The sequence below is a fragment of the Lepidochelys kempii genome, chromosome 6, assembly GCF_965140265.1.
Source record: "Lepidochelys kempii isolate rLepKem1 chromosome 6, rLepKem1.hap2, whole genome shotgun sequence".
Classification (NCBI taxonomy): Eukaryota; Metazoa; Chordata; order Testudines; family Cheloniidae; genus Lepidochelys; species Lepidochelys kempii.
In genome coordinates, this window is record NC_133261.1 from 41,115,344 (window position 1) to 41,134,930 (window position 19,587).

The 19,587-nt window shown below is 39.5% G+C and overlaps 1 protein-coding gene across 2 annotated transcripts in view; it reads right to left on the reverse strand.

The window, feature by feature from the left end:
* Window positions 1–19,587, reverse strand: part of KIAA1549L (KIAA1549 like) — a 207,629-nt gene that overhangs the window by 19,945 nt on the left and 168,097 nt on the right. For both annotated transcript variants that reach the window (XM_073347698.1, XM_073347699.1), the window contains 4 exons: window positions 18,657–18,835; window positions 16,956–17,170; window positions 10,734–10,863; window positions 3,018–3,365 (listed from right to left, as the gene is read on the reverse strand). In XM_073347698.1, coding sequence (XP_073203799.1) covers window positions 3,018–3,365; window positions 10,734–10,863; window positions 16,956–17,170; window positions 18,657–18,835 — 872 coding nt within the window. The remainder of the gene's footprint in view (window positions 1–3,017; window positions 3,366–10,733; window positions 10,864–16,955; window positions 17,171–18,656; window positions 18,836–19,587) is intronic.

The following is a 19,587-nucleotide window of genomic DNA, read 5'->3' on the forward strand; positions in this document are numbered from 1 at the left end:
GGACCAGTTCTCCCTCATTAGTCTTAGTTCTCACATCAGAATCAGGCCCCCTTTATCATTATCTTCCCTCTTTGCAGAGCACTAAAAAGAGGAGAGAGATGGTAGCTTGCCCAGAGTCCAAACTAACAAGGCTCTGTTATTCTGTGGTTTTCAGTTCTGGTCTCCAGGAAAATAATTGCCATTTTTCAGACTACAGTTCTCAGCGTGGTTCAGGCAGCTGTCAGGATTTCTGAAGTGGCAACTACAATGTTAGTATCCTTAAATGAATGCTTGAAAGGGTCTTAAAAAAAACAAAAAACCACCAACCCAAACTACAGATGTTGGGCCCCTTAGCTAAACACTTAAAGATAGGCTCCAGCTGACCCTTGCAGCTGCATGAAGTGCCTGAAAAACCTTATAAAGCCCCTACCATGATTCTTATTGGAGTCACGCAGCTAAACACTACAACCTACTTAGAAAAACAAAAATAGCATTTTAATGTCATTTTCCCAGTTTTTATTTAGAGATACATTGGAGAAATTTCAACTTCAAATCTTAGTGAAAATCCTGTAGATCCCCTTTATAAAGCATTAACGCTAAGATGCAGAGAACAGAATGACTAGTCTCTCTTCAAAACGACATAGCCATATAACTTTTATTTCACTTCAGAAAGACCTACTTTACTATAAAAGTAATTTGACTGGACATCTAATGACCAACACAACTGCTAATCTAATTCCAACCATAAAAAATGATCAAATGCAGTATGAACTGCAGTTTGGGAATTTCAAAGTGCCAGGAGTACTTTTATTGTGATTTAAATAGTATTTCCCTGAACGTGAGCATTTAATACCACTGGCTTCAAGTTATCCATGAAGGATTGTTCAGAAAAAGCATCCCTTATTGTACATTCTTCTGACCATTGAAGGTAAACATATCAATGATGATTCTCAGTTGTAACAATTTCTCTCTAAGAGTAATAGATTACTCAAATATAGACAGAGTCAAGAATCTTTATTTCTATTATAACTTTAGAAATGCCTTCTTTCAGAATAATATGTATTCCTGGCAAAAAAATCCTGCCATAACAACAACTTTGCCTTTTGATTTTTCTCTTTCTGAAGCAAATTTCCAGGTGTTTTCAGTAATTTCACATTCTTACAGGGCCTATTTTTCAGTTTCATTGCCAGTAGTCTGCCTGCTGTTCTGTTTACTTCACCAGACAAAACTAATCCCAGGTTTAGCTTTGCTTATGATACTTGTGAAAGAAAATGTTTGTTTGGTAATGTTCACATACAGTACAGTAGAACCTCATAGTTACAAACACCAGAGTTAGAAACTGACTGAACAATCACACACCTCATTTGGAACCAGAAGTACACAATCAGGCAGCAGCAGAGATAAACAAAAAAAGCAAATATAGTACAGTACTGTTCTAAACTACTAAACAATAAGGAGAAAGCAGCATTTTTCTTCCGCATAGTAAAGTTTCAAAGCTGTACTAAGTCAATATTCAATTGTGAACTCTTGAAAGAACATCCATAATGTTTTGTTTGGAGTTACAAACATTGCAGAGTCACAACCAACCTCCATTCCCGAGGTGCTCATAACTCAGAGGTTCTAATGTATCGGGAACTTTAAAACAGTGATTTTCAACCAGGATCATGGACAGCCGTTCTGATACCGCTATCTACATACTTTTCAAACTTCATCATTGAAGTGTCTGAGCACTCCAGTCATTCATCAATTTATCCTCTCAATACTTGAGAGGCAGGAAATATCTACATTACAGATGAGAAAAATGAGGCACAGACTGACTTGCCCAAGGTTGCACAGGAAATCAATGGCAGAGGCCGGAACTAAACCCAGCTCAAGTCCCAGACCAGTGGCACAAGCACAAGACTATCCTTTATAGACCACACTTTGTGGTCCTTGCAACTGGTACACTAGGCCCTCCTGCCAAGATAACCCTCCGTGTATCCTAAGTATAGCTGCTGTCAGCTCCCTGTCCAGCTGTGTATTCTCCAGCCATCTATGAACATGAGCTTCTCCAAATCTGACTTTCCTAGTCATTAACTGATGTGCTAGCGTGTGAACAATGAATAAGAAAAAGCAGGTAAATGAGGCCTTGGTCTGATAAACTGCTACAGTTGCCCCCATAATGTTGAGAACCACCATTTTAAAAAACAAGAAGCCACTTACTGTACTTGTGTTGAATGTGTGGGATGAAATTCAATGTTGATAAATGCAAAGTAATGTGCTTTGGAAAACATAATCCCAACTATACATACAAAATGATGGGGGTCTAAATTAGCTGTTACCACACAAAGAGATGTGGAGTCATCATGAATAGTTCTCAGAAAACATGCACTCAGTGTGCAGCAGCAGTCAAAATAAAGCCAACAGAACATTAGGAACCATTAGGAAAGAATAGATAAGACAAAAAATGTCGTAATGCCACTGTATATATTCATGGTACACCCACCCCTTGAATACTGTGTGCAGTTCTGGTCACCTCCCATCTCAAAATAAATATTAGAATTGGAAAAGGTACAGAGAAGAACAACAAAAATGATTAGGGGTATGGAATGGCTTTCATACAAGGAAAGATTAAAAAGACTGGACTGTTCAGTTTATAAAAGAGATGGAGGAGGGTACGATAAAGGTCTATAAAATCACGAATGCTGTGGACAAAGTGACTAGGGAAGTGTTATTTTACCTCTTTACATAAACACAAGAACCAGGGGTCACTCAATGAAATCATTAGGCAGCAGGTTTAAAACAAATGTAAGGAAGTACTACTTCACACTATTACATAAACAGCCCAGGTGAGGGGCCCATTATTAAAACTGGAAATTAGGAGTCTTCTTTTAAGTGTGTGTGCACGCACACACCTACAAATGTGCACATAGTTACCAGAAGTGAAAGTGCATGTGTGTTTCATGCACATGTACATGGGGCTCTAGCTTTTAAAAACATAGCCCAGAACACCAGTATCCCCATGATAGTACAGTGTAGTAAGAAATATTTGAACTTACTGGTCTTGGTAAGCTGTACTGATACATTTCTGGTCTATATGTTGGCACCCACTGTACTCCCCCTCTGGGTCGGGTCATGGTACCAGGAGCACTGGTCACAACTTCAGAGTATGGTAAGTGTTGTGCTGAACTGTGAGCATCTTGTCTGTTCTGCCCTCCATGGCCTGCAGATGCCAGACTAAATGCCTCTTCCAAGAGCATATGCATCTGTTGTCTAACTTCATCAATGGAAGGCTGAGAACTTAAAGTTGATGTCTCAGAATGGCCTTTAGCCTGACGGGATCTGGTATAACTTCGAGGTTCATTGACACGGTCAATATTTGTTTCTTCTATCACTTCAGGTTCGGTCTGTTGGATAAAATAAAAGCATTTTATATACACACACACTTATAAGAACAATGGTCTGTGCTGCTTCTTTACATATTTTCTTCAATACAGGTATACCAGAAGTATCTCATGCCCAGGCACAAAATGGTATAAGTCATGAGACCATATAAACCATATAGTACAATTTTTATGTCAGTTGCAGCTGTGAGTGCCCAGAATTTCTGCATCTCAGATCTGGGGTCTCAAGTCAAGCAACCAAAAAAATGAGGAGCACACAATTAGTGACCACCTGTAAAAAGTTTGGTTTAAGTGATATGCCCAGCATGTTACAGGAACTCTGACAAAAGCAGGGATAGAATTCAGATCTCTAGGACAGCTTTCAACTGCCTTAACCATGAGACCATCCTTTCTCTTCCTGCAATTCTCTGCCTCATTCTCTACAGCCTTCCAGCTTCTGCAACAAATGAAGCCGGGGTCCAAGAGACAGTCTTCTTCACTACATAGTTCTGATTCATCCCTAGAGCATGTCCATTCTGTGCACTAAATAAGGCAGGGGGAGTCTTGTGGAAAAAATAGTATGACCATATAACTAAAGACTATCATAATGCACATGAGAAAAGGCCCTATTTCTGGCACGTCCTAACTTTTGAGTGTTTGACTTTGCAATCATAAAAACTTTATTTTAAAATGTGTGTATTGGTAATTATTGTGAAAGCTTTAATTCTTCCTCTCTTTCACATTTAAAGGGACATCGTTAACTTTAAAAATCACACACCTATTAGAATGTTTTTTCCTTCCAATGTAAGAAGGAACACCTAAGAGATTAGAGAGAAATACTGATATTTTCATCTTTCTCATTTCATTTACTTTGTGCATTCATGGGACATCATTTCCTCCCTTTAGGTTAGTCAGTTTCCTTTGTTTGTGTGGGTCTTCCACCTGCCACACATGAAGGAGAAAATCTTTTTAAAAAATAGGTAAATATAATTGTAAAGCCAAGAAAACTGCCAGGGAGACTCAGAGGTAGGTGAAATTATTTAACTAATTTTTAAAAATTAGAGTTCAAGTTGACAATGTTCCTTTAATTCTTAGTATTAATGAGTCCAGTGTGTACCAAAAGAGAGACTAGCCCCACAAATGTTACAAAAACCATACATGATCACTTGCGAAGGGCGTGTGTGTGAGAGAGAGAGAGAGAGAAATAGCTGGCCAATTGTGTGCATTCCCTGGCTCTCTCAGTCTTTAAAACTCTCTGGTTTGTGATAAGATCTGGATTATTTGCAATGGGTGTCAGTGGTGAGTGGAAAAAAATGATCTTCTCTAGTTCTATTCCAAATCCATAGAGTAGCCTTTGCAAAAGGATGGTTATACATTTATAGAGGTGGGTTGTTGTTTTTTTAAATCCATCCATGGTGTTATGGACCAGAATGTAATCGGTTGGGCTTATTAGAGCAGGAGTCAAGTCTAGTGGGTGGAACAGGTATCCAGTTTAGAGAACAACGCCAAGAGTCAGCACCAGAGTCAACTGCCAATTACCAGAGCCAGGGGTCAAAACTGAGGGTCAGAGCCGAGGTCAGATACCAAATGCCAGAGCCAAGGGCCAAGCCAGACTCAGGGTCAGAAGTCTGAGGCCAGGGTTGGAGCCAGGACTGGTAACTGATGATTGGAGGTGAGGTGTAAGGGCAGGAACTGGAGGAGAGGCAAGGATCAAGCATGGGGAGCACAGTATAGGGGTGATGCAGGAATCAGGAAACAGGATTGGGTGCAGGAGACAGGCACAGAATGCAATGGTGAAAAACAGGAACCTACAGTTGTTTCTAAGAGGTTCCAAATTCCAGCCTTGCTTTGCCATAGCTTATTTTTCAGAAAAAAAAAAAAGTCAATGCACTTTGGAATTAAACAAATCACTACATAGAATCAATTCTCACAAACACTAAATATCAAAAGTCTGATTTCTATTTAACTGCCTGCAGTTAATGTGACACTGCACCAGAAATCATTTGTACAAATATATTTCCTCCCTGATTGTTCTATTTATGTAGAGGATGAACAAACAGGCAAATTCCAGTATAGTAACTATAAAATATGGAGGGTTTTTGTATATACACATAGCTAATAAAGCTTCAGAGGTCACAGTGCTCCCTCTTTCAAGATTAATAGGTATAATCCTGACCTATTTCCTCAAGCCCGTAAAAGTGTCAGTGACTAGAAACCCACAAGAGATCTATTAATACCTAATGCTGAAATAAATCAGGTGCCCAACTACAGCCCTGTAGTTAAGCCATTACACTTCTAGAGGCTTTGATCCGTTCCTGAAAATGAAGAAAATAGTGCTAAACTATACCATAAGAATAATGATTCCTTACTAGAACTTCATGCTACAACCTGACTCAACACTAATATTAGGATGACCAGGCAGATTTTGGAGGGGGTTGTTGTGAAGAATGAACATTTATTCAAGTTTTAAAATCTAGTTGCATTAATTCATCATATACGCCGGGCTTGTATTATTTACTGTTTATTTTCATTTCACACTGAAAAACATTAGAATTATAAATATTCAAGAATAAGTGTGAATGTTAAATTATGAAGAACCTGAAGAAGAGCTCTGTTTAAGCTCAAAAACTTATTTTTCACCAACAGAAGTTGGTCCAATAAAAGATATTACCTCTCCAACCTTGTCTTTTTAATATCCTGGGAATAAGAACATAAGAATGGCCATACTGGGTCAGACCAAAGGTCCATCTAGCCCAGTATCCCATCTTCTGACAGTGGCCAGGTCATGAATGAACAGAACAGGTAATCATCAAGTGATCCATAGCATAGCTACAACACCATGGACAACTACTGAAGATATTACAATGCCATTATATAAATCAATGGTATGCCCTCACCTGAAAAACTGTATTCAGTTCCAGTCACACAGTTTTAAGAAGAAGGAGATAGCAAACATAGCAGTCCAGAGAAATCCATGGAAAATGGTTATAAGGAAAGAAAGACTTTCATACAGGCCAAAGTCAAAAATTTTGGACTGTTCAGTTAAGAGAGCAAAAAGATAAGAGGGGACGTGATAGAGCAGTTGTTCCCAAACTTTAATGGCCCGCAAACCCCTTTCACTAAATTGTGAAATCTCGTGAACCCCCTCCTAAAAATGAATATTTCCAGAGATTTAAGTTTAAATTTCCTCTGCACTCCACAGGGCTCCTGCTGCTGGACCCCGTTGACCGCCCCGGTCAACTGAGCCCAGGCTGCAGGTCCCACTGACTGGGGCAGGGCTCGGGCTGCCAGCCCCAACTGCCGTGCCCCGTTCTCCCTGGGGCTTGGGCTGCCAGCCCTGCGCAGAGCGCTGGGGTTTGGGCGGCTGGCTCCCCCACTCACGGGGGCAGGGCTCGGGCTACCAGCCCCAACTGCCCTGCCCCGCTCTCCCTGGGGCTTGGGCTGTCTGCCCTGCAACAGAGTCCCTCCTGCTGCTTCCAATGCCTGGGGTCCTCTGGCCGCCATTAATGAAATTTTTCTGGCGAACCCCCGGTAACGTTCTGCGAACCCCCAGGGGTTCATGAACCCCAGTTTGGGACAAGTGATTATGTAAGTGATTATGTAAGAATTCTCAGCTTACATTTAAAAAAAAAGAATAAGTTTCTAGCCCTCATGGTGGAGAGAATAGCAAGAAAGTGTGATCCGAATGATCCTAATTGCTCAAAAAAACAGAAGGCAGTTAGAAAAAACCCTAATTAACAATCTCATGATTTTTAAGTCAATTTCATTATTTTGGGATAGCCTGATTCATTTTTTTGAATGGTTGGGGTTGGCAAGACTATGTGCATATACCTAATAATTAATCTGTGTAATTAATTGCCACAAGAAGTGGATTCTAAAAAAGAAGGATTAGACATTTATTGGTCTGAAAACATCGGCAGTTACATCAGAGAGGATGCACTTGAGGTCTTCAGGCAGAACTACTTTTATGCAAATTACTACTATATAGCCATAGCCAACTATAACGTGAGAGGAAGAGGAACAGCAAAGGCATGCTTGATGTACATAAAACATGGAGTTTGAGATTAGGGCCTTTTGGAATATGAATGAATTAGTTACATTACTTATAGCTTTTTTAAAGACTCGCGCTACTTCCCCCCCCCGCTGCCGCCGCCCAAAAATAGCTTAAATTCAGCACCATAAAATCCTTACTCTTGTATTTTTGAGTTAATGACAGGAATCCATGTATGCCTACAGAAAGTTTTCAACTATTGATATTCCAGAGCTCTGTTACCTACAACCCTACCCAAATCTATTATTCATTAGCACATAATACAGATCTGCTTTTCTTCAGTCATTCAATCTTTTGATTACCTGGGGAGGCTGGACTTGAAAATGTTTGCTACCTAAATGTTTCTTTTTGGAGAAGCTTGCATAAGTAAAAGATACTGAAAATACTTTATACAATCCAATAGGAAGAGTCAACATGCAAGAAACATTTAAGAAATCTGATGTGTATAACATGTTTAGATCAGGGTGGATAAAAATTGATGACTTTTAAATCAAATATTTTTGATTTTGTAAATTTAAATTAAATAAATGTTTATCTACAAAAAATATTTAGAATTCAATTTGAAATAATGACAACCTATGTGGAGACCTAAACTGAGTATCATCTATTAAAATAAATTTAATTTAAATAAAAAATATTCAAGCAATATGTTTGCTGCCAAAGTTTTCAAGAAAGTTAGGCCACCAAACTGGTGGAACTCACTGGCTAAGCACCTGGAGCCTGAGTTTATTGATGTGCTAAACCAGCTTTTGGCTGTATTAGTCTCTGCTGCAGGTGCAGAAAGTGTATTTTCTTCATTTCAGTTTATTTATCTGCCTCAATTCAATGCATAGTTCATTCAAAATTAAGAAACAGATTAGAGTTAAAAGCAGGAAAGTTTATTTTTCTCTTCCAATCTAACTAAAAACTAACTGTGAGAAGATAAAGTCTACTAGTTCTAAAACCATGAAGAACATGGTGACTAGAAACAATTTATTCAGTTCACTAACTATAGATAATGCTTTCTTTGTTTAATAAATCTGTTAGTTTTAAATGCAAAACATGTTTTGATATACTTACTTTGGCATTTATATTAGGTTTATTTAACTAACTGAAAACAATTTTAAAATGCTGTTTTTGTGCATTCTTAATTAATTCCAATATCCATCCAGCTTGACACAAATAATGAATAAAACAATTGTATAGTAAGAAAGAAATACATCTGTCAGTTACTGGGCTAACTGTACCTTCTCTGGGTCTCTCTGAGTGCACCTCACACAGGTGTCAGGACTTGGACCTTTACATCTTCCGGGGTGGAATTCAACACTTCATCTACTCTCACACCAGGACCTAGGTTACAGCCGCTTGGGTATCATGCATGACTAATTAAATAGGTCCAAATGGAGTTGGATCCTCTCATAGCATGTTTGTAGTGATACACAGAAACACTTTTTCAGAACAAAGAATGACTTATTTTGCCCCAAAGATACACATTGCTTGGAGAAACAGCTTTAAAATAGACAAAGAGGCCTATATGCATATTCACTTGCCTAAACTTAATCTCTCTATCTGCACCTCAGACAGGTCTGGCTCATTCAGCATCTGATCTAGGAGGAATAGCCTACATTGCTTGAAGTGTCCTCCCTGTCTCTGTGACTCAGTCTGTCAGCCTTTCCACTGTCACATCCTGGCCAGCCTCTCAGCTCAACCCAAGCCAAACCCCTCTTTCTTTTATAACGTCATTGAGGAGTTAGGTCTCCTTTTAATCCCAGTCTTAGACTTGGGAAGAGTAAAAACATCCTAGGCCTGAATGGAGCCAGCTGGGTGAATTCTCTCACCAATTGTTGGCCCAGCCACTGTTACCTTAACGCCTTTGAAGCTGCGTACCTGACCTCTGTCATTTTTTTGCCTTTCCTGCAAGGTTCCATAACAAGCCTTTTTCAGCCTCCTTTGATTTAACTTTTGGCATTCAGCTAATAGCACCAAACTGAACAGCAATCGGAGTCACACAATATCTATAAAAAATACAGACATGTTGCCAGTTCAGCAAGATGTCACTCACCATTTTCTAACATAATAAAAAAAGTAAAATTAAGAATCTGAATAAATATTTGCTAAACTGTATAAATGCTTAAATAAATACATACACATATAATGTATCTTCCTGGGAAAAAAAACAAGTACCAAATTGAGCGTAAAGGCTATATTGGGTTGCAAATCAAGATGTTTTAATGGCTACCAACCAATGAGCATTAACTTTTGTTTCAGAAAATAACTTAAAAGTACAAATACAAAACAAGATTAAAATGATTATTTAAATCAAGGTTTCTGGCTTGCTGATTTAAATTATTATTAAAATTGGTAATTTAAATTACTGATTTAAATCAATCCACCCTGGTTTAGATTTTGCTGAACATATTCCCTCACATTGCCAAATTCCTTCACTTATCTAAAAACCAGTGCTTGACAGTTGGAGTTAATTATTAAGTCACATGCAAAATGTCAGTCTCTCCAGAGGTTAAAGGATACCCCTTACCCAGAAGCACTCCCTTATTTTTCCAAAACTTCCTCTCCATCTTTTACTTCATCTCTAAGACCAGATCCTGTGGTATGGCTGAACTGCAGGATTTGAGATGAGGTTGCAAATATTGCATTATGACACTGTTTTACTCTTTTGCTTCCTTGATTCAGGAGGCCTGCAGGGGCAGGACAGCACAGAGGACAGCACAGAGGCAATACTTAATGCAACTAATGATGGCTAAAATAGCCTTTTGGGGCCATTTACCAGTCCAGGATTAATGGAGCACAACTTGCTCTGAATATGCAGCCTCTTGCCCCTGAAACAAGAGTGTAGTCAAGATCTGACTACACTGGCTTTGTGCCAGCTGGGAATTCCTCTACTCAAGTGGAATCCCTCAATGGCTATGTAACCCAGTTTTCCATCTCTTTTGCATCACCCAGGGTGTGGAGCAGGGTTGAGGATCTGGATCCTAATTTCAGGCAACAAAACAATGGGTAAAAAATAAAAATTGCCAGTCGGTTATAAATGGTTGTAGACTTAGTGCAATTATTAAAATAAAATAAGATTTAGAAATCAATGGTTTAATTTAGTACTGATTTTCAAGGAGGAAGTTTTGTTAACTATTCTTACACTGCAAAACAAGCTGCAAATAGAAAGTACATTAAATGTTTTGCATTTGATTTCAGTAATTTGGGGCATTGAGGAGATATAATGTACCTTAAGGTTAAACTCATAAATGCACTCTGGTTAGCTTATCCTATGCTTTTTCTCTTTTCTTTTTTTAAAGACTGAATTAAGGATTTACTGAGCAAACTTCATTGAATGCATCTGATAAACTTACATCATATCCACTGTTGCGGATCCCACGCCTTGGTCTCTCCCGGGTAACTAGAAGATCCATCTCAGTTTCTCCTGGGCTAGGGCTGTTCAGAGACTGTCTGCTTCTGTACACAGAGTTCTTTGTCTGCTGCCTGGAGAAAATCCAATGAGAAAATATTAAAATGAAGGCAAAGCACAAAAATAAATGACAGACAGTATTCTGCAATTATAACCTTTATTCTAACATTATCTTAGTTATTACAAAAGAGCCACTTTAATAGGATACCCTTTCTATACACACACAAGTGCTGGAAGAAGGCAAAATTACAGAAGAGATCATTATACATTTTGTTTTCCGTTATTAAAACACAAGAGTAAAGGGCTAAAGGGCACAGGAACCATAAACTGGAGCTGCCCAGAGGAGCTGAGCTCCAAGTGAATACCAGGATCCTTTGTGGTTTATAGCTGATAGGATTTAAAATAATTAGTTATAACTAACATTAGTTTGTCAGTTCAACGGGTGCTGCAAGTGCTGAGAAACTTTGAAATTCAGGTCATTTTATTTAGATGCCCGAGTGGGTTTAGGTGCTTAGCTTTAAACACCTACATTTGAAAACTGTGATTTGGGGCAAGTAATTTAGGAACACCGAATATCACCAGCAAAACCAGGATTAGAACTCAGGAGAAGTGAAGCGAATTATCATTGGGCCTGATTCTCAGCCCTTCCTCCCTTTCCAAATGCTTGCTGCACTAGCAGGACATCTTGAGGATTTCCTGGAGTAGAGGAATCTACGTGTGGAGGAAAGCCCAGGCACAACTTCTGTGCCATCTGCTCCCAGCCCACCTGGCATAGTTATGTTCCAGGGAAGAGATGAAGTTTAAGCAGCTTTTTCTGCCACTTCTGTGGTCTAACTGGGTAGCTATGTCTGCTTTACACCACCCCATTTTCAACCCCTCAGGCTGGAGAGAACAGGGGGCTCCGCACTCAAGCTGATCCCTGACTGCGTGAGTCCCTTAGGTGCCATTATGATAGGAGGCTGCTCCAAGTTGCACTGGGGACCAAGCCAACCCCAGGATCAGTATAGTGCAAAGCTCCCCGCCCTCAGACAATGGATAACTAAGTACACAAACTATTCTGTAGTCAGAGAGTTTAAGGCCAGAAGTAACCCAGAACATCTAGTCTGATCTCCTGTATATCACAGGCCACCAACATCACCTATCCCCACACACTGAACCCAACAACTGACACTAAACCAAAGTATTACAGCCCACAGGAGCCTAAACTATTACGTACCACAGAGAGAGAACAGGAGGGACCAAGGTGTAACAATGCCTGAGGCCCTTGCAATGGTAGGGAACTGATTGAGATATATTCAGATAATCCCAGCAAATGACCCACTCCCACACACTGTAGAGGAAGGGGAAAAACCCGCAAGGTCTCTGCCAATCAAGACCAGCGTGGGAAATTCTTTCTGACCCGTATGGCAATCGGTTAGACTCTGAGCACATGAGCAAGAACGAGCCAGCAATGCACCTGAGAAAGAGAGAGAATGCTCAGTCTAACCTCAGAACCCTGGCCCACCCCATCCAGTGAGAGAGAGAGACACACAATTATAAATGTAATAATCAGCAGTCAAAGCACTTTCAGCTGCCTAGCCATTGTCACGTGTTTTGAGGGCATCAGAGGAGATTTGAGTTTTGACAGATCTGAAGGAGGTTACTGGAATGAAGGGGATCTCCTCCCAATAAATAAGGGATGGCATGGTAGAAAGTGTGAAGGTTTTTGTGGTGAGATTTGACTAAAGGGCAAAATAGGCTGGATTCATAGATGGAGCTGAGGGCTTTATGCCTGACAACAGATTTTAGTATGGTAAAGATAAACCATGAATGACCTTAAAAGTTTGGCACAGAGTGCACAGAGTGCAATCAAGTACTGCTATTTACCCTTTTAGATGATACAAGAACAAGGGGACAGTCAATGAAACTAAGAGACAACACATTTAAAAGACATACTTGATAAAAGGATACACTGATTTACACAATGAGGAATTAGTCCATGGAACTTACCACCACAAAGTATACTTGAATCAAATAGATTACGAGAATTCAAAAAGCACTGGACATTTGCATGAGTAATAAGAATATCACACAGTTACACTAGCTAGGATAAAATATTTAAAGTATAGTAACCATCAAGCCTAAGGGCCCTGAATCAACAAAGCGCTGAAACACCTATGACTTAGGGGAAGTTTCTTCCTAACCCACTGTTGAGTCCTGATTCCGCAAAGCTCTTGGAATTTTCAGAAGTGCCTGTGATATATAAAGGGGGCCGATAGCTCCCTTTGACGGACACCCAGCCAGCCAGTTAGCTGTAAAATCCCTCTTGGTAGCTGTTCTTTACTTGCTTTACCTATAAAGGGTTAAAAAGTCCCCCAGGTAAAGAAAAAAAGTGGGCACCTGACCAAAAGAGCTAATGGGAAGGTAGAACTTTTTAAAATTGGGAAAGAAACTTTCTCTTTGTCTGTTGTTCTCTGGGCTGGAGGGACAGAGCAGCCATGCTAAAAGCAACTTAAGCCAGGTATGATCATGAATCATCAGATCATGCCTAGAACTACTTATCTGAACTCCAATGTGTAAGTAGATCAGAATGTTTAACTAGATGCAATTAAGGTTATTTCTTTTATTTCTTATTGGCTTGCGGATTCCTCTGTGCTAACCCCAGATGCTTTTGTTTGCTTGTAACCTTTAAGCTGAACCCACAAGAAAACTATTTTGGGTGCTTGATTTTTGGAATTGCTCTTTTAAAATCTAACAAAAGCCTAAGTTTCAGATGTATTTTCTTTCTTTCTTTCTTTTTGCTTTTAATAAAATTTACCTTTTTTAAGAACAGGTGTGGATTTTTGGTGTTCTCAGAGGTTTCTGCATGTTGTTTGATTAGCTGGCAGCCATTCCCCGGGGGGTGAGGGTTAAAGGGCTTCAGGGTACCCCAGAGAGAGGAATTCCCAAGTGCTCCTTCCTGGATTCAAAGGGGGTTTTTTTGCATTTGGGTGGTGGCAGCGTTTACCAAGCCAAGGTCAGAGAAAAGCTGTAACCTTGGGAGTTTAATAGAAGCCTGGAGTGACAAGTATTAATTTTTAAAATCCTTGCAGCCCCACTTCTGCACTCGGAGTGACAGAGCTGGGATTCAGTCCTGACAGTGCCCAAGGGATTCAGGAACACAAGTCCCACTGAAAGTGGATTAGGAAGAAACTTTTCCTCAAGAGTGGATTAGGTAGAAACTTTCCCGATAGAGATATTATTCGACCGTTGTTTATTATGGGGATTTATCCACCTTCTTCTGAAGGCTCTGGTGCTGGCCACGGCCTGAGACAGGATATGGGATCAGATGGACCATGGATCTGATCTAATATGGCAAATCTTATGCTCCGAAATTAAAGGCATTTAGAATTACATGTGTTTCTTTCAAAAGGACAACAAACATTTTCTCCTGCTTATATAGTTAGGGACACATTTCCTAAAAGGTTCACACATTTAGTGCTCTAATAAATGCACACCCTTGACCTGATTATATACCACGCAGGGAAAAACTGAGACCAGTGCATGCCATCAGCAAGGTTTTTAAAAATTGCCCTGAGATTGCCAATTAGCTGATTTAAGGAAGACTCACTAATGAGAAGGGAGGTATCAACATTAACAACTGGCAATCACGTGGTATGTGTCTTCTGGGAACACAACTGCAGCATTTTGAAGCATGAATTAGATGCACGGAATGCTCAAAGCAATTGAAAGCACAGGGTGTTGGTTCTTGTACAAACCAAATTATTTCGTGATAGTGTTTTGTAAACAATTTTTAAAATGCTGTTTTCCACAAATCTGAATATATAAAGGTCAGCCTGAATAATGCATTTAATTTATTTTTTTCCTCCCATAATGTTTTGGAAGTCACATACATACAATTAATATTAATGGTAGCTATACCAGTGAAACAAGAGGGTAACATGCCATTTTTTCCAGGAACTCTGAAATCTTTATTATTTTACCTACTTCTACAGTACGTTATCTTTAAAAATGTGAACTATTTAAAATATAGGTTTTTATTTGCGTATCAATATCTGGACAATGATACAAAGCAAGCTGTATTAGTCTTATGCTAAACTAGACTGCTGTAAGAGTGATGGTTTTTATTATAGAAATTGGATTATATCAGTTCATCTCTCAGAGTTGCACTAGGCTGCAATATCATGTTACTGTATTCATCCAATAAACTTATATTCTGTAAAAAAAAAAAAAAAAAAAAAAAAGAAAAGAAAAGCTTGAAGCTGGGAAATGTCCTGCAGCATATCAAATTAGGTATCTACAGCAAATCTGTCATTCTAGATGTTGGTGTGGGGACCATAAAAGTGGTTGTTTTCAAGAAACGGTCAATTTTTCTGTGGCAAGAAACATTCCCAAATTTTGAAAATGCCTGACATCTTTACAGAAAGTGCATCAGGGAATGATACCTTTGTTTTTAGTTCCTGTAGCCCAGCTCTATTCAGCAAGCATTTCTAGTGTTTGTACAATTAACATTTAATGGCTCGGCCCTAGTAGGCAGAGAGATCATTCCTTGACAGTTCAGAGTACTTGCCTAGATGCAGTTTTTCGTAACAATGAACTTTGTCTAAAATAGCTTACCCATTGGTTTACACAATACATTAGAAAGCACACTTAGAAAAACAAAAGTATTCCAGGATCTGTCAGCATACTGGTGCATAAACAAACAAATATTGGTATATCTAACAAAAAGCAGATGGTTAATATTAAAGCTTCATGTATAATGTTCTAAACGTTTCCCCACACCACTTAGGATACATAACAAATATCCAAAATATGGCTTCAGTACTGGATTGTTGTATTGTACACATTAATATTCGTGTTTCTGCAGGCCTCACTTATATTCTCAGGACAGATTGTGGTAATAAAAATAGGATTACTGTAAAATACTAATATTCACGTTCAATATCTTACCTTTTCTATGCATATGTAACAATGTATTCCTCCCTCACTGAATTCCTGTTCAAGGAACTGATGCCCCAGACCCTTCAGCAAGGACACTAGATACAATTTAATCAGAATCTTTTTTCTTCATTAATCTACCGGTAAAACCCTGGGACAAGGCTTCTCAAACTCCACTTCCCACTCTCTCCAGACCCTCACATAAACAAGCTCGTTTGTCTGCAGCTATTGCTTATACTCCAAGACCAGCGCTTTTAGAATCCTGGCTACAATCTCTCTCACCTGTGAAATGGGGGAGCATGCCGACTGTGTTGCCACTCCCAACAAGGCCGGCTCTACTAGTTGTTGAGGGGAGATCTTGGCGTGACCTCCTCGCTTTGTAAGGCAACTTGTGCTCGAGGTACACTACTGGGGGAACTTAGTGCAGACCAGAGCCTGCAAGGATGGCCAGCCCCGGTGCAACGCATATAGTTGGGGCTCCTGACCCTCTCCTCCCCTAGTACATCTCTGTATCTGAAAATGAATGCTCTCCATTTGTATATTGCCTCCACGGGCTATAAAGTGCCACACAAACATTGATGATGTCTCACAATACCCTTACTCGTTTTAGAGATGAGTAAATTATGTCAGAGATTAAATGACCTACCCAAGATCCCAGAGCAATGAAGTGAAGAAAGCACCGTAGCAAGTGGTTACCATTAACTGCTGAAGGAGATACTGAAATCAACAGACATAATGGTGGCATGTTCTAATTTGCTGGGTCTAAGTTACCTATATCTTAGATCCAGCTCTGGAAATAATTACAGGTGTGCCTAGAACAAAATGATAGATTGGATCACTGTTGCACTTTGCAGAAGATCGGAGTCAAATGCAAATTCCTGGCTCAAATCCATTTCTAGAATAATCAGTCTTTTGAATAATAACCTGAGCACATTTTCAGCTTAGATCACTTTAAAAATGGCTCACAAAAGACCTGGAACCATGCAACCTTCAAGTAATTTTGTTCTCTTTCCACTTCTTCTTCTGTAACCATGTTATGGTTTTACTAAATGTGAAACATTCAGAAATAATCTTGGGCAATATCAATTTTCTTCATGAAATAGGAGGCACGGAACAGATTAAACATTAGTATGTAATACACCTTTTCATCATCAGTGATGGATGTTTGCACTTCAGATGAGTCTTCTGCCCTACAGCCCTGAGGCAGTGCCTACTTTCTAGATGTATATAAAAAACAAAAACATCTCACCTGTTTTTAGGCTCTGCAAATGGAGAAGATACATCTGCCTCTGGTTCCAAAACATGGTCTATTTCCTTTTGTGCTTTCTCATATATCTTTTTTCTTTCTGTCAGCCCCTTGTTGTCAATCTGAGGGAAATCATAGTATCCTTTCCTCTTGGCTTTCAAGCGCAGCTTGTTGCGATAGTGCTCTATATCGGACTTCTGCTTCAAGGCTTTGTTTACCTAATGGAAGGTGAACGAATTTCAGATGACTATGCCATGCTGATGATTTCTCAACTACATTTTAAAAGTATATTTGATGTGCAACGCTTTGCTCTGCAGAGTGCCTCTTGCATCACACCAGGCCACCTGTCAGCACTAGGGAAATGCAAGGGACAGAGTCGTATTTTGTACGACTTGCAGATGGTTAAATAAATTTTAATCTCCTGGAACTAAGTACATCATAACAGTGACTCAATCCACAGCCACAGAAGAAGAGAGCTGATGTCAGCCAACCATCTTCTTGACCCAAACAATGTTTATTTTTAGGGAGGCCTGGGGGCAGTATTCTGTATATTTGAACAAATTTCACTTTTGCCCAAAGTTGACTGTGTAAAAAAATGTCTGCTTTATTTAGGGTTTGTAACTAAAAAGTCAAATTCTACGATCTCCTTAAGAACTCCATCATATCTGTGAGTATGTAAGAGAATAGCATTTGTATGTTCCTAGGTCTTACTCTGATGATACACAGCCCACAATTCTTGGAAGAAAAATAGGCATTGAATATTGTGCATGCCATGACGCTGGATATAAAATGACAATTGTGACGCGTTAGAGCTTAAAATACAAGCACAAAAGTAGAACATGATATAATGCCCTAATCTGGTCTCACGCGGGTAGCTTGACTACACTGTCTTTTATTGTATTTCAAACTGGCTAGCAGTTTAAAGTGTTGATTTTGTCCAATAAAGAGTTAGCCTTTACATAAGTGTGCAGCATGGAGGAGCAAATAAGAAGCCTTCCCTCCACATTAGGTATATAAATTCCCTCATTCCCCATAAAAGCAGTTTGTTCTAGAACAAAATCTAAATAAAAATATTTACAATATTATTTGTAAAATAATACAAGTCTCAGAGCCAAGCTGCGGCATTTAGTCAATGGCCCCATTAGATCCCAGTGCAGACCCACAAGATTCTATGGGGACCTCAGGAGCAAGTGTACCTAATATGCAAGCCAGCACACAAACAGAGCGAAGGCATGGCCCTGCTTTCTCCCCATCCCACTGTGAGCGGGAAGGATAGTCTAAGGACTTATGAGATCTAGGTTCAATTCCCAGTTCAGACACGGACTTCCTCTGTGAACCTGAAAAAGTATGTCTTAATCTACCCTTTGCCTCAGTTCCCTTTTTTCTAAAATGTGGTGCTGGGAAGATAAAATCCCTTAATGATTGTCAGATGTTCAAATACAACAGGGATGAGGGCTGTAAAAGTACCTAGATAGGCTTTCTCCTTCAGGGCACCATACATCTATAGGTGTGTAAGGAAAGAGTGGGTCCTGAGCACAGAGACTGCATTTGTGACAGGATTTTACATAGGCCACACAAAGGGTGAAAGGCTTCTAACATTTCTCCTCTCTCTCTTCAATGCACCAACCTAAGGTCCTATCACAATGTGTGCCTCCAGATATAATCAAGAAACCAGCAGGTGAAACACTGTCAGATTACTCTTACCTCTCCATTAATGATAGCAGATTCCTGGCTCCTGTCTGATGCAGGGTGAGCGGGAGGCAATGCTACAGGTTTGATAGCAATCAGCTGTACAGATCCAGAAGATGTGTCGAAGGGATCAATGGCAGACTTGGCGATGTTCTCAAAGAGAATGCCTCCCTCCTCTTCATCACTTAGGGGCACTAAAGCATATTACGTTTATTGAGCATATGCTCTCAATAGGTTTAATACAGGTTCACGTGACAACTAAGTGAACACACGCAATAGACTAATACTGAAGTGCTCAATAAAACTAGACCCTGAAGACTTCCACATTGGAAGAACTCCAGTTAGATTTTAGATGGATGAGAAACTTTCTTCTAGGGGATTGTTTCTTTTCATGCTCTCCCAAAAAGGGAAGATTGATTTTCACCTATGGCATGGAAGGAAAATTAGAAAAAAGATTGATGTAGAAGAAATTGTAGGAAAATGATAATGGAAGACAAAAAGCACATCCTTCCATATACTTTATACAAAAGAAGATTGCCTGTGAGTTTTCAGATGCCACGACACGTATAGAAGTATCCAGCAGAATCCCACATTAGCACTTTAGGTCAATCTGAAAATAAAGCCACTGATTTTAGCAAGGACTGTAAAGATGATTACTACTGAAGCTGTTAAAATGAAGCTCAGTGTTGAGTGTGCAAGTATGCTCAAGTAACTGCTAGTTCCCCAGCTGATGTAATCTTTTGCTTTAGAAAAATAGCACCTCCAGTCATTTCATAAAGTTTGTCAGAATTTGTGACCAGAAAGGAAAAGACTACTAATGTAAAACAACTCTGAATGTTTACAATTAAAAGGCACAGTCAATCCTCTATTTGTAAATCTCTGATTAAAAGGGGAGCCTTCAAAAAAACCAAATTAGCCATTTCCCCCAAATTTATGTTGGAAAGAG